The following is a 23963-nucleotide window of genomic DNA, read 5'->3' on the forward strand; positions in this document are numbered from 1 at the left end:
TAGAGATGAGGTCTCGCTGTCCAGGCGGGTCTCGAACCCGTGGGCTCAGGCAATCCACTCACCTCAGCCTTCCAAAGGCGCGGGATTACAGGCTGAGCGCTTTGTCTGTTTTTAAAACATCTCCTCATGTGTTTTGCTACTCACAGTGACAGCCATGATGTCCCAGACCATAGCTTCCAGTTGAGCACCTGTCACAGCAGCGCCCAACCACATGAGGTTTGCACTGGCACTGGCCCCCAAGTGGGCTGCAGCTGGACCCAAATGAGCCCTGAGGATGACATTTGCAGGCTGTAGGGAACAAAGGAGGCAGGTAAAGGTGAAGGGAGTGGCAGAGAAACACTTTACCTTGTTAGTAGCTTTAGCTTTAGTTTACTTCTTCCTATGAGACTTCTCCAATCCTCAACTCCTTCATCTGTTAAGGGGAATAATAAAGGATCTACCTCATGGGATTACTGTAAGGATCAAAGGCAATACAGTCTGCAAAGTACTTAGAAAAGTGGCACTAGAGTGCACAATAAACATTACTTAACAAATTAAAAGGTTTAAAATAAATTATTTTAAATAATTATTCTAATCACTATTGGTATTATGACTTCAGTTCCTGATGTCCTATATTGGTGCTAGAGCATACCTACTAATTTTCTCTCTCTCTCTCTCTTTTTGACTTGGAGTCTCACCCTGTTGCCTAGGTTGGAGGGCAGTGGTATGATTACAGTTCACCACAGGTTCCACCTCCTGGATGCAATCAACCCTCCTGCCTCAGCCTCCTGAGTAGCTGGGGCTATAGGTGTGTTCCACCACATCTGGCTAATTTTTTGATTTTTGATTTTTGGAGAGATGGTGTCTTACTGTTACCCAGGCTGGTCTCAAACTCCTAGGCTTAAGCAATTCTCTTGTCTTGGCCTCCCAAAGTGTTAGGATTAGCCAGGCAGGAGCCACCGTGCCTGGCCCTACTAATTTTTGATTGCCCCAATTCTATACATTGCATGAGACACTGGGACATTGAATTCATAGCTCTGTCCTAATGAGAAAAGTATTTGTCTGGAACTCAGAAAGCCTAGCCTGTTAGTGTAGCTGTCACTCCATAGCAGTGCTTCTCAAATGAGGGATGATTTTGTCTCTCAGAGGACACTGGACAAACTTTGGAGACATTTTGGGATGTCACAACTGGGAGATGGTGATACTCGTATCAGATGGGTGATAAACATCCAAAAATACACAGGGTGGGCCTCCACAACAAGAATTATCCAGCTCAACATTTCAACAATCAAGGGTGAGAAACCCTTCTCTGTAGCCAAGTGAAACAGGTAAATCACATAATAATCCTGGGCCCAAATATTCTCATTTATTAAAGGAAGATTTTGGAATGAAAGAAATTGTTTAGAGTCTTTCTAGCCCTAAAATTCTAGGATTCCAAATGGATATTTTAGGACCACTGTCCCCTTAATCTAGCATTCCAATGTTACTGCAAGCTTCCTCTTTTATACACTTACTGTAGTGTGCATTTATGATTTCACCAGCTGTGTGTATCTAATCACTGGGCGATGGGTATTTTGGTTGTTGTTTGGAGTGGATGCTAAAATAAATCGATTCACTCACATTCCATAAAGCATTTGTACAGATATGAGCGCTTCTGTAGAAACTCACCCACGGCTCCATTGTATAGCTTGGCAGACATGCTGATGATAAGCTTTTCACAGGCACCAGGGAGAACTTGGGGTCCCATTTCTGAGGCAATTTCAACACAGTTGTGCAGCTGATACTCATCTAAGTCTTGCTTGCTGCAGAAATTCTCCAATGAATTGATTTGGGGAATAAGGCCAAGCTTTAGAAATAATGAGAAAAGAAGACTTTTACTCAAACTATCTGCTGTTCAAGATTCTAGTTGTATAAAATAGTAGATTTATGAGAATAATTGTTCAAAAGAGACAGAATCCAGTCCTTTAAATTGGTTAGGACTAAAGATTTTCAAGATTTTCAATTTAAGAAATCTTAAACTAAATATTTATATTCATGGACTTATGGAAAATAAAATACAATAAGCCTTTATTTTTTTTACTGTCATTATTATTATATTTTTACTTGTTAATAAATTTGTCTTAGTTTGAGAGACGTTTTTTTCCTTGAGTTAGGGTTTCACTCTGTCACCCAGCTGGAGTACAGTGGCATGATCACAACAATCACGGCTCACAACAGCCTCAACCTCCTAGCTCAGGTGATCCTTCTACCATAGAATCCTGAGTATTCTCCTGTGCTGAACCTGCCCACCTTGGCCTCCCAAAGCACTGGGATTACAAGTGTGAGCCACCTTACCCACCCTTGAAAGATGTTTAAACCAAACTACTTCTGATAAATTAAGAAATTATGGTTTAAACAGAACATCCCATAGTATTATTGTAAAACTCTCTAATTCCACAAAATTCTTCATTGTTTTCAATTACATATAAACAGTGGTGTGCTATATTAAACTATAATGGTTTCTTGTTGAGTCACAGCATAGATTAGCATATCAGGGGCTCTGAAAAGTCCTGCAAGAAAGCTACTTTTTAAAACTTTGTTTTCATACTTGTTTAATCACTTGGCTCTATATCCAAATAATACTAACATCCCATAAAGCCAATATTTCACAGATGTGTTTTGGGAATTGCTGACTTAGGCCATACAGCTATTGAGGAGACAAATGCACTGTTACATGCTAATTCTCAAAGAGAAATAATCTACTGTATGAAGAAAAGCTGTTCAGGTATAGTTTGGGGGAAGAGTTTATCTGAGTTATGACCTAATGCTATTTAAAATGCTTATTCATGGCTTTGAATGATACAGTAGAGAGTGTGTTGGTAAAGCATATTGACCATATCATCACTTCGAACAAATGGTTTTAAAAGTAGGCAAGTAAGTTTTAATTCGGCAGGTCAGGTTAGAAGACAGAACCTGATAGCACAGATAAATCTTGTCTTTTTTTTTTTCTGTCCTGAAACTAGTCTCCACAGCCTTTACCCCTTCACCCTCCCCAGTTTTTACCTAATTGTCCTTTGACACACCATGCTGGTAGAATTTCAGTCCTAGATCACCACGGTTGACCCTGTACAGCATGGGTTTGAACTGTGTGGGTCCGCCTATACATGCACTTCCTGCCCCCCACGCCCCCCCGCCTCTGCCACCCCTGACATCAAGACCAACATTTCCTCTTCCTCCTCCTCCTCCTCAGCTTACTCAAGGTGAATATGATAAGGATGAAGACCTTTGTGATGATCCATTTCTACTTAATGAATAGTAAATACATTTTCTCTTCCTTATGATTTTTCTTAATAACATTTTCTTTTCCCTGGCTTACTTTACTGAAGGAATACAGTATATAATACATAGAACCTACAAAATATGTGTTCATCGACCATTTATGTTATTGGTAAGGCTTCTGGCCAACAGTCAGTCACTAGTAGTTAAGATTTGGGGAAGTCAAAAATTGTAAGTGGGTTTTCAGCTGCTGGTGGGGGCTTGTTGTTGCCCCTAGCCCCAAAGTTGTTCAAGGGCAACTATATTTCACAGTGTCCCCATTCTCATTCTAACCTCATTCTACCTGCCCTCTCAGCATATGAGGGGAAGCCTCCCCCCAAAAAAAATCGGTATTATTTTTTAGAGGGCAGGTCCTTTGTAGTACAGGCTTCCCCTGCTAGGTAAATGTTGTAGGAACCCATCAGCATTAGTGTACCAGCTAGTATTGTTGTGAGAAGCTGCGCTCAGCTTTAGCAAAATTTTGTTTGGAAATGCTTTCAATGCATTTGCCCATTTCATGATGAATGATATACAAGGGTACCTGTCCACATCGTGCTGAGTGCTCCGCAGTTTTTGACCCAAAACAGCATGCCCCCCATGCCCCACCCTCCCTATTCATCTGATCTCACCTCAAGTGACTTGTTTTTGTTTCCCCGATGGAAAAAAGTCCTCAAAGGGAAACATTTTGCCATTGTGGAGGAAATGAAACAAAAAATGATGGAAGCACTAGAAGGCATCAAAACGATTAGTTCAAAAACTGTTTTGAACCGTGGAAAAAGCATCTTGATAGGTGTATTGCATCCAATGGAGAAACTTTTGAAGGTGACTGAAGTTTAAGCATGTAAGAATAAATACACAGTTTTTCATAAGTACATTCTAGTTTTTATGGGGTCCCCCCTCATACTTCATTGCTTCTTATGCCTCTTCTATTGCAGAGAAAATAGACCCCAACCAAGGGACTAAACCTTCTACTTCCTACTTCCCAAACCCCAGTCTCACCACCTGTCCTGGACTGTGAGAGCTTACGAAGGAAGAGGTATTTCAGTGGAGGAAGCGTCTTGCTGCTGTTTCCTCTTCTCTCATGAAACTCATCTGTGCATTATGCTTGTTGTCTTCCATCTCTGCCTCTCAACTGACATTTAAGTGTGCTCGAGTCTCTCCCATCTGTAAAAAGCCATGTCCTTGATCCTCCTGCCATTGCCCCCATTTCTGCCCCTTGACACCTTGACAATCAAATTCCTTAAAAAAAAAATTTTCCTTGCCATCCCACTGCATCCTCTCCCATTCATTCTTCTAGACAATATAATACCTCTGTATTTCAACCCATTGCTAAACGTCAGGTCTCCTCAAGTTTCTCTCATCAGCCCCCTTCTTACTCCACAGTTACTTCCTAGATGACCTTGGCAATGCTGTGCTACTGCATATAGGCTGCTGGCATCTGAATGTGCCTCTCTCGGTGTGGCTCCAGACCCATACTTGTCTAGTTGCCAACTGGTCTCTAGCCTATTGGCTGTCCCACTGACACTACAAACCAAACACGCCTGACACCTGCTTTCCTTTCTAAGTCTAACATCAGTAAATAAAACCACCATCTGCCAAACTTCTCAGTGGAGAAAACTGAAGAAGGTTATCTTTGACACCTGCCCCTTCCTCATCAACACTCCTGCCTAAGCCACATGCCACACACTTCAACTCAATCACAAGCTGGGTCCATTCTGTCTCTTAGATGTGTCTAGGATGAATTGATTGCTTTTTGTTCTCTGCCACTTCCCTAATTTAGGTCATCTGGATCACTCTAGTAGCAGAGAACAGCTGTCTCAGCCTCCGTTCCTGCCACCCCTCAATCGGTTTTCTACACTATAGATATAGTAATCCTTTTAAATTCAGTTTGTCCAGATAATCTCCTTCTCAAAACTTTTCAGTGGCTCCCATCGCATCAGGATAAAATCTCGACCTCGTCTCTTTTTATTCTGATATCTCTCTTTGCCCCTTCTCTCTGCCCAGTGGTTCTCAATGTGGGAGGTATGTCCCACCAGGGAGCAGTGTCGAAATTCGTGGGGGTGGTTTCAGTGGCCACAGTGACTGAGTGGTGTGCATTGTTGGCATTCAGCAGGTGGGGGTCAGAAATGCAAGACATTCTCACAAAACAAAAATGATCCTATGTCTCCTACAGTTTTTGAATGTTTCACTAAATATCCATGAAAGAGAAACCCTGTTTAGAATTGTCTGAGTTAAGAGCCTAACTCTCTGTTTTTTAAATGTGTAAACATATTTACAACATACCTGCTTTCATGACTATTTCATATACAAAAGGGGTCCCAAAGAAACCTGGTATTTATAGAAGAAACTTCAGTCACCTTCAAAGTACTCTCCATTTGATGCAATTCACCTATCGAGATGCTTTTTCCACTGCTCAAAACAGTTTTTGGTCAATTTTGTCAAATTTTGATACCTTTTAGTGCTTGAAAGGCCAAGATGGAGTTGATATACCCCGAAAGCAGCCATTTTAACATTGTCTAGTTTTGTTGTATTCTCTTAACTTACCTATCTTGCCCTCTAATCAAGGACAGAACCAGTTTCTCAGAGGTAGCTATTGATAATTGTCTTACTACACCCTCCCCAGCTTTTGTATTAATTAGCTTTTCTTTCAAGTGTTTGCCTTCAGCCATAAGAAGTCAAGTTAACCTAATCAGCCTTAACCTTTGTGCCATTCAGACCCCATCACCATGGCAACAGTCATGTGATTAACCCTGCTGCATTAACCCTGCTGTCCATCACCTGATGCTAGTACCTGTGCTCACTTGCCCCTTCATGTGAAAAAGACCACCACCCAATCACCTTAACCATCGGCCCCCATTAAAGGGAAGGTTTTAAAGTATTCAACCTCAAGCAGCCATTTGCCATTGCTTCGCTAAGATCTGTTCTGGCCATGTGGCTCTTTGCGCTATGGTCACTTTGTTTCCCTAGCTTTAGCCCCCTCCCCTACCTAGGGGAGGTGAATCTCCTCTCTCTCTAATTTACTTTCTAAATAAATGGTATTTTCCAATCTAACTTTTGTGCAATTCTTTGCATCTTTCCCATAGCACTAAATCACAGACCACCCCCATCTGACTTGACCTAACAATTCCATTTTTGGTCAAAAACTGCAGAACACTCAGCACGGTGTAGGCAGGTGCGCTCATAAATCACCCATCATGAAATGGGCAAACACATTGAAAGAATCTTAAAAACAAAAAAATCACTGAAGCCAAATGCAGCCTCTCACAACAATCCTAGCTGATGCTGATGGATTCCTAGAATACTCACCTAGCAGGGAGACCTGTACTACAAAGGACCCATCTTCCAAAAATTAATTTCAGGTTTTTTTGAGTCCCCCCCATTGCATATTGATACTTCACATATGAGCATCTTCCCACTTCATGGTGTCTTCTGGTGTATTTATACCGGTGCCATAGGTGTATTGAAGTACAGATTATTTCTTTGTCTATCACTTTCCTTTTATTTTTCTTCTGTATTAATATTAGTGCATTCCACTGATATTATTTGGAAGTTATATATGTAGATAGGCTACAGTATCTATTAATTTCATTTCAAAATTGTAAAGAATGTAAGAAAATATATGTAATAAAAGGGGAGATTGGGTCAGATGAGGTTGAGAACCATTGCGCAAGTCACACCGAGCCTTTTGGGTCAATGCCCTGCTCCAACTCCCAGGACCTCTCACCTGTGCTGTTGTTGCCTGCTTATATGAATCTCCCCTTTAGAAAGAAGCCCCGGGGTTGGGGCGGCAAGGATGGTGCGTGTCTTGTTTATATCTGTGCCTACCACAGTGTCTAATTTATAGTAAGTGCTTCATAAAAATTTGTTAGATAAAGAAGAATATTTACATTTCTACTGCAACTTTGAGTTGATACTAAAATGACTGTATTCTCTAAACACAAACCAAGTGGGGGAGGCAAAGAAGAAAGCCAGATGGGCTAGGGTTGAGATGAGGGCAGCCAACTAGATTATTTACAACTATTGGTCTGAGCCAGGAAGAGTTGGCCATTCCCAGAACCGAGCAGATAGAGACAGAAGACAAGAGTCCCTGTCAGCTACAGGATTTTGTAGTGCCATGACTCACTTCTCCTAGAAACTTCTAAGGACTTTATGTTTACCAAGTGTAGTCCATTCCACAGTTTAAAAAGAAGAATGACAGTTTTATATTCTAGAATACCTAATATACTTTTGACGCTAAATAGAGTTTTCTGGAAGTCCATATCATATAATCTGGGCAACTAAAGACCAATTCCAGCTTTCTCACTGTGCTTGCTAAACCAAAGGAGTTTGTGCAGAAGGAGCACCCACAGTTGAACAAAGATTTCATTTGGTCTTTTGGTAATGTCATCTGGTCTTAGATGTACTAATCTGGCTGCAGAGAAGAAAGAACTTTGAAAGGGTCAAATCCCAAGCAGTCGAGACTCTTATTTTCCGAACAGCAAAATTAATGGTGTGGCTATAATCACATTAGTCTGTAACAGTGAAATGTGCAATAACTTTCTCCTACTGGACACTGTGGGTTAGGGACTTCAGTGGACACTGTAGATGCCCAACCTGGATCCTCTTTGGTAGGCTGGTGTACTCATCCTCCAGTTGCTGTGGTATTGAATCCTAAAGGCTCACCGCTGTCTCCTTATTCAGAAAAGTATACTCAGCTACCTGGTACAAGATTTTATGTACTCACTGAGGGGTGGGTACCAGGGGTGATGAATCTGCAGCACATGTAAGCCCACCCCTTTGCCTCCAGTTGGGTTCAACTCTGTAGTGCAATCCAGTCTCCAGAGCTCCCTGTGGGACCAGACTGAAGCCACCCTTCAGTGAAGAGCACATTCTTGCTTGGTTCCTTCCCCTGCCCTTTCCTATTTCCCTCTCTCCTCCCAGGAACACAGCCTCCAATAAATCATATGTACCCGAGTCTCTGTCTTCATTTCTGTTCCTAGGGAATCCTAGCTGTAGTTTCCCAATTAAACAATATTATTAGAAGATTCTCACCACTATCCAAAAATGCAATTTTAACAAAGCAATTTGATTTTCATCTATGACTTACTTTTAAAATATCTCATAAAATTCTGGGCAATTCTGTTGAATGCGGGATGGAGCTGGCACTTTTATATGTTACTGATAATCCTGACAATTTATTAGGGGATATTTTCCAGAAAATATTTTCACAAACAGTCATCTAGGGCATTTTCTGAGGTTTCTGACAGTTTGCCAAGACTAGGTTGCTCTCTTAATTTTTATTAAGGTTTCAGGGTTTCCCGTAGCATTTTGTAAGATAATGATTGCTCAAAAGCTGACCAGATGGATATATTAAAAATTAATTAATTACAAATCAATAACTTATTGCATCTATCAAACATCATTGTAATGATTTTATTTACAAACTGTATCAGGCTGAGAATTCTTTGAGGGCAAGAAATATTTACACCCTGGGATCAGCAGTGCCTGGCTCACGTACTCTCAGCAGAACGGGTGATTTGAATGGATAATTTGGATGGATGCATTTCATACAGCATCAAGTAAAAATCTTTGGAATTTACAAAGTCTAGTAATATTTAGGATATGGATTTAAAATGAGGAGTATGTTGGCTTTTATAAGTGTAAGTGTCATGACTATTATTATAATAATAATATCTCTCAGTAATCTTAGTTTCTTCCTTTCCCTTTCTTTTCTTTGCCTGGGTGCCCAAATTTCATCATTTTTCCCCCTAAATTAACCTTGTTGGATTTGATTTTCTTTCTTTTGTAGCTAATGTATTGGTTCATGAATGAAGTTCTATTTAAAGCTCCTCAGCAGAAAAGATAAATTATATGGATAGGGAAATCATGATAGTTGAGATTTCACATTTAAGAATGCATTTCCACTTTCGACTTTACTTATAACATAATAGGGTAGAACCTCACCTCAACTAACACACAGCTCTCCAGGTGCAGGATTTGGACACCTTTGGTTTGGTTGCCAGATAAAATGTGGCCATAAGATCTCTGTGCAACTGCTCAACTCTCAACTCTACCTTTTAGTCTGAAAACAGACATAGATAATATGTAAACAAATGGGCATGGCATTTGTGCTCCAATAAAATATTACTGGGCTGCAGTCTGCCAATTAAATAATATTTTATTTTATTTTTTTGAGTTGGAGTCTCACTCTGTCGCCCAGACTGGAGTGCAGTGGTCGCTCCTGGCCACCGCAGCCTCAACCTGCTGGGCTCCGGCGATCCTTCTGCCTCAGGCTTCCAAGTAGCTGGAACTACAGGCGTGCACTACCACACCCGGCTAATTTTTTGATTTATTGTAGAGATGAGGTCTCGCCAAGTTGCCCAGGTGGGTCTCGTACCCGCGGGTACAGGCAATCCACTCACCTCAGCCTCCCAAGGTGTGGCATTACAGGCTGAGCCACTGAGCCCAGCTTAAATAATATTTTTAGAAGATTTTCACAACTATTCAAAAATGCAATTTTAACAAAGCAATTTGATTTTTTGTCTATGATTTACTTTTAAAAAATCTCATAAAATTCTAGGCAATGCTGTTGAATGTGGGATGAAGCTGGTACTTTCCTACATTACTGATAATCTGAAAATTAATTAGGGAATATTTTCTAGAAAATATTTTCACAAATTATTTCAAGAGCCATAAAACCTCCTGTAAAGTAGGAACAGATTTTAAAATATTTTAAAAATATGTTTCAAACACACGTGGTAGTAAAAAAAAAAATAGAAGCAACTTATATAAACATGAATAGGATAATAGATAAGTACATTAACTAAATTTACTCAATGCCCAAACTCTGCCTAGTGACAAGCCTGGATCTGGAGGCAAGAGGTTTAGAAGAAATGCCTATGGTCCAACTCTAGGGAAAAGATGCTGAAAGAAGTCATTTGTAAATATTGTGCATGGTTCCTAAAAAATAATTGAGAAGACTGTATAAGTACCACAAGAAAATGCTTATGATGAAATGTGAAGTGAAAAAAATCTGTATATCTTACTGTGTAAGCACTCTGATTACAATGACACAGAAGCATAGGATGTTTAAAGTGGGAACTTAGAAAATTATCATAATTAAAGTGGCTTGATTTCCTCCCCAAACTTCCTACATTGCCAGTATACTGTAGTGGCTCAGAGCAGGAATCTGACACCAGGCAGTGTGGCTCTGACTCCTGTCTCCTCACTCACTAGCTCTGTGACCCTATGCCTCAAGTTCCATCACCTGTAAAATCATGATAGCACCTATCTCACAGGGTTGCTGTGAAGATTAAATCATATAGAATGTACAACACTTCAAATCATTGCTTGGATGTAATGTTATATAAGATTTGCAATTGCCATTAGGTGACTTTCATAATGAAGCAAATATTTATATTTATATTTTTAACGAAACATTTCACCAGAGAATCTAAAAGTAGAATTGCAATGGTGCCCAGCTGAAAAGGAAGCACTCACAAAGTTCTGTAATACTTACCGAATCCACCAGTATGTGCGAATGCGCGTGGGACTCCCCTTCCAAAGGCTGAGAAAAATAGATGTCTATGGAATACTGTGCATCTGGCTCCAAACAGATGGATGTGGGAAGCAACACGATTCTGTATTAAGAGAAATAAAGCAAAAATTCAGCGACAAAAGTGCAATGACATTATCTAGTTGGTCACAGTACTTGGTAGTGTTCCACATATGCTGTGCAATGGGTTCCCCTGTGGGGCTGAGGCCAGTCCAGGTCTAACCAACACAGATATGTTGGCTGTACAGGGAATTCACACCCAGATCCTCCATGGCTCTTCTATAGGATTGTGCCAAACAGGAAACTGTTAGAAACTACTGGCCATGGGTTGTCATGACAGCTCTGGGGGAAAGAAAGAGACAAGTATCCTTCATCCTATCTGTCACGGCAAAATGAATGGTCTCAAAATTAGTAGCCTTTCACTTCCTAGACTCTTAGCTGTTGAGAGTACTCAAGAGAATGTTCTATTCTTGTTGCATTTCATTTTCTTACATTTCAAAGTCACCAGGGGACTGGAAAAGGAACATTCAAAATTTAGAGTCAGGATTATCTGGGTTTGAATCCTGATCCTGCTACACGCTAACAATGAGGCCTAGGTAAGTCTTAATAGTTTAAGACTTCTCCTTCTCAATTTCCTCTTCATCCCATGAAGACAAAATCTACATGATTGTATTGTTATGAAGATTAAACATGAGATTAAATATAAAGCATATTGCACACAGGTATTTAGTAAGTCTTATAATTTTCTTCAATACTTCTCTTCCACTTAGTTCCTGGATACAAATTATTGATATTAATTGAATTCTAAGAAGCTTTCAATGTTTGAGGACAGATCCGGAGCATACCTGGCAGCCGCTGGTAAGGTGAAAGGCTGAGGCTTTGACTGTGGGGACTTAGGTGTGCAGTACTCACTCCTTCCATGCGGGGTGACCAAGATCCGGGCAGCCCAGTCGGCTGCAGACTAGACAGGTATGACATTAAAACTTGTCACTGCGAGGATACAGGAAACTGTTTGCACACACGCACACTGATATACCTAATGGACAGTGCATGGAATTAAATTTGCAACCCATAACCCACTTGGAAAACAGAGTTTTGAAGTTGAGAGACGTCTTAGAGGTTCACTCCCTGGCTCAATTCTCTGGTGTTCAAATTGTGATCCAGGCAGAAAGAACAGTTTTTGGCTGTTTCTATAGGTCATGGGCCTGGAAAACCGTAACCCTCCTGAGAGGTCAAATCCCCAATTCCCATTTCTCAAATAATTAATTAATTAATCATGTCCCTGGATCACAGAACAAATAATGATACTTTGAAATCTCTCTCTCTCTCTCTCTCTCTCTGTCTCTGACTCTCTCTCACAAAAATCAGAGAGAGAGAGAGAGAGAGAGAGAGAGAGAGAGAATGCTAATTAGCTACATTCTGGAAGCCTTACAATTTGAACAACCTTTTAAAAGCTATCAGGGATATATTTTTTCTGCAGATAAATTAATCTATTTTTTATTTTTTAATTGCTTTCTTATCACACTCGCTGAGTCAAAGTTCAATGAAGTCCCCTTAGACTTAATTTTGTTGTTTTTGTTTGTTTTGAGCCAGAGTCTCACTCTGTCACTCAGGCTGAAGTGCAGTGGTACAGTCATGGCTACCGCAGTCTCAACCTGTTGGGCTCAGGAGATTCTTCTACCTCAGCCTTCCAAGTAGCTGGAACTACAGGCGTGCACTACCATGCCTGACTAACTTTTTGATTTATTGTAGAGACAACGTCTTGCCATGTTGCCCAGGCTGGTCTCGAACTCCTGGGCTCCGGCAATCCTCTTGCCTTGGCCTCCACAAAGTGCTAGGCTTACAGGCATGAACCATCGAGCTCAGCTACCTTGACTTGCATTCGTTAAATGAGAAATAGAGAATTATGTCATATCACACGTTTCAAAGTGGGTCAGCAGCTCTGGACATCGGGGAACACTGTGAAAGTCTCCAGAATGTGATCTCTAGTGGGGCTTTGGAGCCTCTGAGACCAGAGACCCCTCCAAATGTATAAAACATTTTGCAAGAGAGATAGCCAGTGTGTTTCAGATTTAAAGAAAGGTTAGGAACTACTTCTCTAGATCAAGTATTTTTTCTAATATGGGTTCTATTCTGCCTTAGATATTTCTCAAGTGGCAGGAGACAGGTTCGGCTGTGCCTGCTCTTGGCTTTCCTCTTGTTGCAGGTAGATCCAAATGCAAGCAAATGGCTCTGTGGCATCCTCTATGAGTCTGAATCTCTGCACTTGGGCTGGCTTCTTAAATTTTTGGAAGACAAATCCCAGGAGGGTGGGATCGGTGTTATTTTAGTTGCTTATTGTTCTTATACAAACATTCAGTCACCACTTTCTTAAACCTGGAACCTTACTCCAACCGTCGCTTCTCTCCAGGGGATGCAGCATCCTAGCACATGGCTCACTGCACTGCTTCTATTAGGAAACCCTTGGGTTTATAATGCTCTCCAGATGTTCTACTTTCTGCAAATCCTTTTATGATGAACCTATTCTAGCAAGGCTGAAATGGAAACAGTTGGAGAACGTACGTCTGTCAACTTTTTTACCATTAGAGAAGTTGGTGTGGAGGGATACCTGGGTTTCATAGCGAATGGCAATGGTGAAGTCCATGGAAAAGGGAATGTTGTTGACAGTGAATCTCAAGCCAGCCCCAGGGAGAACCCTGGCAAATCCAGGTCCAGTCCATGTAACATGGTTCCCAGGAACTTGCTCTCCTAAAACAACGTGAACTGCAGGCCCCTGGTCAAAAGTCACGGAGCCCTAAAATGGGAGAGGAATGCAAATAGCTTTACAGTCAAGCTCTGGAAGAGTTCAGGAAAACACCTCCCACCCAATATGTCCTGGAATGTATATGATTCATCTGAGTCACAGATAAATTAATCCAAGTGGGATAACAGTTCAGAATCCAGCTGAGAATAACATGCTGATACTGCAGCTTGGGAACATATGTTGCTTTATAGAATGATGGATTGGAAAGCAGTTCACTGGAAGCCACTTTAATTTTAAGTATCCCATGTGCTAATGAACTGAGTCAATTCCACATTGATGACCTTGGGTTTTCTCAGATACAACTGCAGTTCTGGCCAAAATATGGAGGGAGAAGAATATTCCCATACTTACTTTATGGATTTTGTTTAATTGTTCATGACAATGAGAAAACCCACATGGATTTATATTCTAGATATTTCTTCCATGAAAACATGAGAAATGCTCCTTTTCTGTCTGCCCAGGGGCATATAAGTACAAAACTCCTAACACACTTGATGGATTAGAATCCCTGACGGTCTCTTTGTTGGATGTCAGCCTGAGGCCATCTGGACCCTGTAGATAATACCTCTAATTACTTTTGCATCTGCCTCTCTACACTCACAGCCTCCACTCACATTCTGCCTCTAGCTACTTTTGCCTGTGTTGCTGCAATAGTTCTCTTGGTGCTGGTCTCCTCTCTCTCCCTGGTCCAATACCTATCACCTACTGCCAACAAAGCGTCTTAAACTCTTTCTAACTGCCAACAGAATAACGCCCAACTTAGCCTGGAGTTCAAGTTACTCTGTGATCGACCCCAGACTGCCCTTCATTTGACAACTGTCTGTTTGGTAATAATTACATGCTAGCTTCTGAATTAGAAATGCAAAGATAAATAGGACAGGGCCCTGCCACAGAGGACTTCAGAATCTTGCATTGGAGATTCTAAATGTAAATAAGAAACTGTACTGCCAGATTAGGTTTTAATAGACAGAGGTGTATGTAAAGTCATCCATATGTAATGTGTTTTGTTTTATTATTATTTTTTTAAGAGATAGTTTTACTCTGTCATCTAGGCAGGAGTGCAGTGGCGCAATCATAGCTCACTGTAACTTTGAACTCCTGGGCTCCAGGTTTTCTCCCACCTCAGCCTTCTGAGTAGCTAGGACTATAGGCACATCCACCACACCTAGCTAATTTCAAACAATTTTTGGGGGGTAGAAACCAGAGGGAGTGTGGGAAGGGGTCTCACTATGTTCCCCAGGCTGGTCGAGGCTATGCTTCCCAAAGCTCTGGGATGACAGGCATGAGCCACCACACCCTGCTGCAAAGTTTTTGAAACATTTGAGAAACCCTTGTAAGTGCAGTAGACACTATGGGTACCCCTTCCAGAAACCCCTTTACCAGGCTGGTGTACCCATTCCCAGTTGCTGGATGTGTGGCTGCTAACAGCTCCCAGTAGACCCTTGATCTGAACAATTGCTCTCCCATACCTACGCTCTGACCCTTCACACCCACCCTCAGGGAGCTCACAGCTAGCAACTCACTGACACAAGGGTATAAAAGACTGGTCCTGTTGTCGCAAAGGAGCAGGACAACTTTGTCTGCAGTATATGCCTCTGAGTCTTCTGAGGATCAACTTAAGGTTTATTTTACCTGAGACCACATCTGCTCTTTCCTTTTCTCTATCTTGTTTCCTTCACTCCCTTGAGTATTCCTGAAGAACATTTCCTTAATATATCACATGCAGCTGAATCTTGTCTTAGGCTCCACTTCTACAGTACCTAACCAGACAGTTGATACCAGACAGTTTACCTAAAAGTAGATTTTTTTTTTGAATTGTGGTCTGACTCTGTCACCCAGACTGGAATGCAGTGGTACGATCATGGCTCACTGCAACCTCGACTTCCTGGGCTCAGATGATCCTTCTGCCTCAGCCTCCCAGTTGAGACTATAGGTGAGTGCCACTATACCTAACTAATTTTTTAATTATTTGTAGAGACAAGGTTTCACTGTATTGCTCAGGCTGGTCTTGAACTACTGGGCTTAAGCAATATTCCTTTTTCAGTCATAATGCCTGGCAAAAGTAGATCTTAAGATACAATTCTAGAGGTGGATAATTTACTGTTCATCTGGCAATGAGGACCTCAGTGTGTGACACAGACTGATGATCCCTAGCATGCAGTAGGGGTATACTTGCTAAAATCGTCACTCATGGAGAACTGGGACAGAATAAAGGAGGAAGGAGAGGTCCTGGCTTGAGCAGTATTGCTGGCACTGAAAGATATGGAAGATGTAGTAATTACAAGAGCCATGGAAATGGGTGGCTATTGCTGAATGTCTTTGATGAGAAAAAAAAATGATTGGCTCAGGACACTCAATCACCAATTTAAAGCAAAGTGTGAGAACCAGAGGGCCTCCTTGGGGCCTGTTTATGGAAACTTTCATCTCCTCAAGATAGAGGACAGGAAGACCTGAAGACCATTTAGAAGACTTCATCGTAAGAGTCACAGAACTCAAAGGAGGCTGAATTCTCAGCCTAGGTGAATTACCTATGCAAACACACAGATGCTTGGCCAGGCTCAGATTCCCTAAGGTAGCATCTAGAGGATCAGGCCCTGGAATCTGAATTTTAAACAAACTCTCCAGGCAGGTAATACTTATGCACAGTAAAATTTGAGGAGCTCTGACCTGGGTCAAAGGGAAAAGGGGAAGGGAGTTGTGACACTCCCCACTCTTCTGTCTCAGGTAGACTTCAGACTGAGGAGAGCTGCTTCTAGCATAGAGTCAGAGGAAGTCTCTTGAGGATGAATGGAGAAACAGAAACATGCTTCCTCACAATGGGATCTTGAGACATGAGTTGATGCACACGAGAACCTTGAACCCTCAGTTTCTCCGTAGCACTTGGACTGCAGAAGGAACCCACTTGCCCTTGTTGGAAAATAGAGTCCCCCATGCCATCCCCACCATATCTGCTGACAATGTAGAAACCTCAAAAGATGCAGATGCCTTACAAGAAAATGCATACTTTCCTCAGGACCTGCTTGTACTACCCCTCCTGATCTCTTGCCCAATAATTAGGGTCAAGTCCCAGAATGATCTGAGTGGGAAAATACTGGATCTTTGAGAGGGTTTATCACCAAAGGAACTGTAGGACCCAGCTCATAGGAGTCACTAGTGACTGGGAGAGAATGGCTGGGTGGGGATCCTGAGGAGCAGAATATTAAACTGGGTGAGGGAGAGTTGTGGATTCGGAGCCATCTGTGAGACAGGATTCAACAGCCTGGCAAGGGCCCTGGGAGATGGATCTAATACATTGCTGGTGTAGCTACTGGAAGCTGGGAAAAATGTCATGGCTCAGAATAAATGAAGTGGAAATGCCAGAACTGCTGTAGTGGGTTGTAGAAGAAGGATACACGGATCACGGAAGCAAGCATGCTTAGAACGATCTAAGATACAAGACCAGAAATCCTACCAGCTAATCATCTTCTTGGTGGTGGGTGCTGGAGGGCACTCCATTTACCAAGACAGTAAGGAAAGAATTGATGAGGGGAGCACCAGCGTCACTGAGAAGCTGAGTATTGACTACCCTCTGTCAGTTGGTAACAAAACCAAATTCCTTCTTCTCAATGTGGATGACTGGGTCCCAGACTACCAAAGTCTGGGGAATAGCACTTAACTCTCAAAAGCAAGATGGGTATAATTATACTGGGCAGGAAGGTTGGAATGAGAGACAAGGGGGCCTGCCCCACAGGAATCTTCGATGGGGATGATTAATAGAACATAGTGTTCTAGGAGCAAGATAGATGGGGACACAACAAAAGCATTGCTTAATATATGTAATAAAAAGTGAGCAAGTATAAACCAGCAGAAGGCTGAGACCAGCTGGACCAATGGAAAGACATGATACTTTGCCAAGCTTCTAGATCCGAGCCGCTTCTCAGTCCCAGAACCTGTTGGCTGAATGAAAGTCCAGATTCCCATGAGGAAGGACTCTTCAACACCACAGCAAGCATAAAGCCTTGTTTTTATCTCCCAACCCCATCCTCAAGCTAAGATAGTACCTAAAAACAACATTGCGGCTAGGTGTGGTAGCTCACACCTGTGATCTCAGCTACTTGGAAGGCTGAGGCAGGTGATTGCTTGAGTTCAGGAGCTCAAGACCAGCCTAGGCAGCATAGTAAGACCCTCATCTCTAAAAAAATTTTTTTAAATTAGCTGGATATAATGGTACATGCCTACAGTCCTAGTTACTTGGGAAGCTGAGGTGGGAGGATCACTTGAGCCTAGGAGTTTGAGGTTACAGTAAGCTATGATCATGCTGCTGCATTCCAGCCTGGGTAATAGACAAGACCCTGTTTCTAAGCTCTCTCTCTCTGTGTGTGTGTGTGTGTGTGTATGTGCATGTACGTTTGTAGGTGTGTGTACACACACACACGCACACACAGATATATGTTTATACTGTAAGTCTCACAAATCAGGAGCATCCTCAAAGTACCATTCTGAAGACTTAAGTGATGAAGGGGTGGTCGTTCCCCTCTTATTCCCATTTAATTCACCTGCTTGGAATAGTACTTTGCTAGCTTGTAAATGATACTTTATGAGATGGAGCAGTATTCTTTAACATGATATATACTCCTTTTAAGCCAATGGTTTTTATGTGATGCTGTTTTCCCAGTAGGTAAGAACATATGGGTTTGGGAACCAAGTAGGATTAGCCATGCCCACCATCACTCCCAATGACCATGGGAATCTGGGCTTCTTGTCATCACAACTTCAGGCTCTGTGGGTCTTTTTTCTCTGCAAACATCAGATGGATCACTGCCAGATGGAAGTGAATTAACACAAATTTAACCAAGTTGTAGCCCCTTGCAGCTGTTGTGATGGATGGAATATCTTTACTAGAGAAGATTAATACAGCCTTCAGTACATGCTATGCAGATATTGATATGTAAAAGTGTGTTCCTTTCCATACCCACAAGGAATAAGGAACAGCAGCAGTTTGTGTCCATTTGGGAAGGGCAATAGTGTATGTTTACAGTCTTGCTCCAGGGCTTTTTTAATTCTCTTGTTCTCATTCACAATATAGTCCAAAAGATCTGGTCCTTCCAGACATTCTACAAAATATCACACTAATCTCCTATACTGAGGGCTAGTGAAGGGGTTACCTTGACCCAAGGTGATGTCATGTGATTTCCCACAGTGAGAACCAGCCATTCTGTGGACTTGGCCAGCACCACTTTTCAAAAGCTCAAAGGGTCTGATTCATGAAGACAGGAAAACATAATATCTCCCTGTACAAGGGACCCACTTTACAGGAAAAGAAGTTCAGCACTGGCCACGTGACTTTAGGATCTAGTGCTCCTACGCAAACCATACCACATGCTGACTGAGATGGCAGTTGAATGAGGACCCTTAAAGATGCAACTGAAATTTCAGCTTCACTAGCTTGGAAATGACACTCTACAGGATGGGGCAGTATTCTTCTAAGGAGTATGCTATATACTCCTTAAGCCAATAGTCTTTATGTGATGCTGTGTACCCAGCAGATAAGAATATATGGGTTTGGGAACCAAGTAGGATTAGTCATGCCCACCATCACTCCCAGTGACCATGGAATCTGGGCCTCTTGTCATTGCAATTTTAGGTTCTGTGAATCTAGAGGTCTTGCTTCTCAGATGGGAACAAAGTTCTACTAACCTTAAAGCTATTGCTGCAGCAGAGTCATGCGGGCTCCTTATGCCCATAGATCAATAGTTGCAAGAAGAATTGTCTTAACTGGTAGGGCTGCTGCTACATAATGAAGACACGAGGAATATGTATAGCACTTGAGGTGATCCACTGGGGCACCTTTGGTCCTCCCATCCATGTGGCCTGATAAGGCATGGTGAGTAGGGGCTCTGACTCCTGAGGGATGTGGATATGAGTTATCTCACCCAGAAGAAGGGCTAGTTGAGAATGAGGGGACTCCAGAACGTGTAGACGAAGGAGGGAGATAGTCTGCATTATAGTGTTGGGATCAACTACAGCAGCTAGAGGTTGGAGTTTGTCCCACTGGTGTCCTTTTGTAAGTTTCCCCAGGAATTATGACCAGTCAGAATCTTGGTGATGCTATGTCTATATGGAGAACACTTAATGTAAGAAACCAACAGGTAGGGCCAGTTTAATAGGCATGCAGCCTGTGTAGTTGCCCAGAAGCCCATACTCAGAAGGGACCTGTGCTTGGTTTAATGCTCTGCTGTCACCATCTTGAAATAATGAATCATTTTATCTATGAACTTGTTCTGTAAGTAAAGCCACTTGGGACAACTGAGCAGTACATGAGCAGAAGAGAGATGCACAACACGTGTGTCTGCTTCCCTGGTGCACCATTTGCAGATAGTGTCATGATGACCCATGAATACAGAGTTCCAGTGGACCTACTGTGCTGGGGAGTTCAGTGAGACTCAAAGTAAGTACAAGGTAGGCATGTTATATGTGTGACTGAGTAAGCAGGAGTGCTGACAGCTCCAAGAAGCCAAGTGTTGTGTTTGAACCAGAACTTTCTTTGAATGCAGTAAGAAGGCAAAGGCGTTCTAAGAAACATGAACAACCAAGGAAGCCAATCACATCTTTTCTTATTCCTGTAACTTTCCTGGATCAGCCAAGTACTTTCTCAGAAAGTGATGACTAGAAGGAAAGAAAAAGTCAGGGTAACTTGTATCTTTTCATTTCAGTCCTTCCTAACTCATCAGTAGGCTGAAGGGAGAGTGCTGGTAGAAATGTAGCAGGAAGTGAAATAAAAGCAGTTCACTTAGTTTTGTGCAGCATTCCCACTGCACTGATAAGAATACATATGCATATATGACTACAAATGGACAATGTGGATATGCAAATTTTGTAATTTCAGTAATTCCATGTATGAACGAAATGCTCTTATGTTTGCAGTGAAAATTGGCATTACACAATGCAAAGATGAATGGTAAAATTCATGCTAATAGTTTAAATTTTTCATATATCTTTACATAGATTGACATTAAATAGCAAAGAAAAAATAGAATGTTAAATTGAGAGAAAGACCATAAAAGACAGTAAAAAGCATTATATTTGACTGGGCACGGTGGCTCATGCTTATAATCCCAGCACTTTGGGAGGCTGAGGTGGGAGGATTGCTTGAGTTCAGGAGTTTGAGAGCAGCCTAAGCAACATAGCAAGACTTTGTCTCTATAAAAAAAAAAAAAAAAATTAGTCAGGCATGGTGGCATGCACCTGTAATAGCTACTCAGGAGGCTGAGGTGGAAGAATCACCTGAGCCCAGGAGGTCAAGACTGGTGTGGCCGTGAGCTTGCTACTGCACTTTAATCTGGGTGACAGAGTGAGACTCTGACTCAAAAAAAAAAAAAAAAGTTTTATATTTTAGTACTTTCCCCTGATTTTTGAACAAGGACCCTGCATTTTTATTTTGCATTGGGCCCTGCTGATGGGTCTGAGCATGTGAGGAGTGGGCCTTAGTAGATGCTGTTGATCTACTGCCAGGCTCCCTTTAGTAGGCCAATGCATCCATCTGCCAGCCTCTGGGACTGCCTGCTGTTTGGCTCACAACTGCCCCCTTCTCTTGAGGCTTGCCTTGGTTGATGAGAGCCGCCTCACCTGGGAGGTTACCCACGTCTGCCCTGGCAGCCCACAACTTATGACTGCTTCAGGAGCACCATAGCTGGCCCTGTGCCTCAGTGGGGGCCAGCTCTGTGGTGTGATTTATGATTCAGAGCTTCCATGGGGAATGAGGTCCAGTGCTAGACTTTACCTCAAACCCCATTCCTCCTTCAACTTTTCTCATTTCCTACCTACTTCCCTCACTCCAGGTTTCCCTCACATATCAGGTTTTTCCTGATATGTGCACCCTCAATAAAACACACACACCTAAATCCCTGTTGTCAAATGCTTCCAGGAACCCAACCCAAGACAGTGACACTGTACACATGCACACACACACATACACACATTTACGTAAAACTGAAAAGTTACACAAAATATGACATTATGATGTATTTTTCTGTTGTACTAAATGGACCCACTAAATCGATTCCATGACCTATTATAATTACAGTTTGAAAATCACTTCTCTGTGGGTCCCCAAAGATGGATTCAATGAATTACATCCAGATTCAGGGTTAGGAATGCCAGAAAAAGATAAGTCTGGGTTGAGTCTTAAGGGATGAGTAAAGTTTTCCCAATCAATAACACAACAGTGGTCATTTCAGGTAAGAGTTAGAAGAGTGAGTTGTGGATGCTTAGAGCACGTTTTTCCAAGTGCTTTCAGAACATTTGTATCAGAATCACCTCGGGGTATGTGGCAAATATGCAGATTTTTTGGTCAGCCCTAGACTCTAATGTATCATCTTGAGGGTCAGGCCCTGGCTAACACTCATACACAGCAAAATACGAGTATCACTGAGGAAATAATAGGAAGGACGTAGCAACTCATTCCCAATCTCCTCTTTTAAGTGGACTTCAGTTTGAGGAGAGTTACTGCTAGTCTAGAAAATCAGAGAAGGCTTCAAGGGGATGTAGAAACAAGTAAGAGAAAGCCAAGTCCTGATGATTGGTGCCCATGAGCCTGGTAGAAGGAACAAAACCTATGGAACCTTCTCTGACCCTCCAAGTTGGGCATAGTCCTCCTTAACCTGAAGTTCATATCATGTTTTATGCAGCTCTTTCATGATCCTTTATTGTTGTGCATGGCTCTTCCCCCCTGCCCACAATCTTAAGGACAGGTTCATGTTCAAGTGTTTCTGTTTTTACCCATTCAACTATTCCATCCACTCAAGAAGGTCTCTTATGTTTAAGAGGTGCTGGGTTTGTGAACCAGATAGCCAACGTTTGCTTTTGCTTTTCCAAAATGCCCTTTTGTGCATAAGCACATAAGAATGCTTACTAAAGATCTCAGTGTAACTACTAAGCCAACAAGCTACAATGACCCTGACTTTGGTGAATAACAGTGTCTAGTTCCTTAGGTTTCTGCCACCATTGGAGGCTGGACCCTGGGGAGGCAGCTTCATTCTGATACTGACACCAGCACTGACCAACTACAACCTCCTTGAAGTCTGTGGCAGAGCCGTGTCACCATCATGTGACCAGTGTGTCTATCCTTCTCCAATGAAGACCAGTGTGTCTATCCTTCTCAATGAAGAACAGAGTTACTCCTCAGCACTTTACCTCTTTTTACGAAAAGCACAAGAAATTGTGAATTCACAGTGCCCAATTCTCCTGCTCTTCAGAACACAGATTTTTAAAAAATGTTCATTTTGAAAAGAAATAAAGCTACTGAAGTTTTCCCCAGAGCTTCTAACTACCTTGAGCTTGGTACTTCCATCAGTCCATTTCCATCCATGAGGTAATAAGAGCTTTCATTGACCGAGCACTTACTGGGCCAGGGATGGTCCTAAGCGTGTTCCTATCATTTCTGGCATGCGACAGTGGCCACCACAATGGTTTACCTCTCTCTGCTCATCAGCGTGTATGCTTTGCTTCTGATTTCTCTTCAGTATTATATTTCCTTTGTCAATTATGAAGTCGTTTCCTTGTTGCTGGGAATACACATCACATTTAGGCAAAGATGTTGTTAATATCTTAAAAAGGAAAGAAAAGGAAAGACAGTTTAAGGACGGATCAAAAGTGTCAGTTATACTTAGTTCAAGAGTTTCAAATTATACCACAATTTAACTGGCAATATTGATTCTCATCTGACAGCCTCAGGAAGAAGTAATACAGACAGTTTATCATTTTTTGGTTTTCTGTGAAAATGGAAAATTTTTGGTGGTCCTGAGATCACATGTTGGGTTTTCTTTTCAAAGAATGCTATACTAGTGAAAGCCTAAACTGGAAAAATATTTCATTCTTATATACTACTAAGCCAACAAGCTACAATGACCCTGACTTTGGTGAATAACAGTGTCTAGTTCCTTAGGTTTCTGCCACCATTGGAGGCTGGACCCTGGGGAGGCAGCTTCATTCTGATACTGACACCAGCACTGACCAACTACAACCTCCTTGAAGTCTGTGGCAGAGCCGTGTCACCATCATGTGACCAGTGTGTCTATCCTTCTCCAATGAAGACCAGTGTGTCTATCCTTCTCAATGAAGAACAGAGTTACTCCTCAGCACTTTACCTCTTTTTACGAAAAGCAGAAAAAGGAAGAAAGTTGAAGAAAATCAACAATAGCCATGGCATAGAAATTTGGAAAAAAATTAGATAGTGTAACTTTCAACACTCTTTAGTCCAATTGCTCTTAGTTCTTACAGTTTACAGACTTAGGTCTTACAAGTTTCCATGTGAGGTTATAACAGAAGAGCCAAATTCTACTGGCCAAACTAAAAGAGAAAAATTGCAAGCATATG

The 23963-nt window shown here is 41.9% G+C and overlaps 1 protein-coding gene across 2 annotated transcripts in view; it reads right to left on the reverse strand.

Annotated features, from left to right (window-relative positions):
- LAMB4 (laminin subunit beta 4) overlaps positions 1-23963 on the reverse strand; it is a 114699-nt gene that overhangs the window by 43690 nt on the left and 47046 nt on the right. For both annotated transcript variants that reach the window (XR_002481624.1, XM_008052513.2), the window contains exons 15-19: positions 13416-13601; positions 11653-11768; positions 10772-10892; positions 1648-1825; positions 145-288 (exon numbers count right to left, since the gene is read on the reverse strand). Coding sequence is in view for 1 of the 2 variants with exons in the window: in XM_008052513.2 (XP_008050704.1) it covers positions 145-288; positions 1648-1825; positions 10772-10892; positions 11653-11768; positions 13416-13601 (745 nt within the window). In the remaining variant the exon portion in view is untranslated. The remainder of the gene's footprint in view (positions 1-144; positions 289-1647; positions 1826-10771; positions 10893-11652; positions 11769-13415; positions 13602-23963) is intronic.

This window comes from Carlito syrichta, unplaced genomic scaffold (assembly GCF_000164805.1).
Source record: "Carlito syrichta isolate Samal-C Ts95f unplaced genomic scaffold, Tarsius_syrichta-2.0.1 Scaffold279535, whole genome shotgun sequence".
Taxonomy (NCBI): Eukaryota; Metazoa; Chordata; class Mammalia; order Primates; family Tarsiidae; genus Carlito; species Carlito syrichta.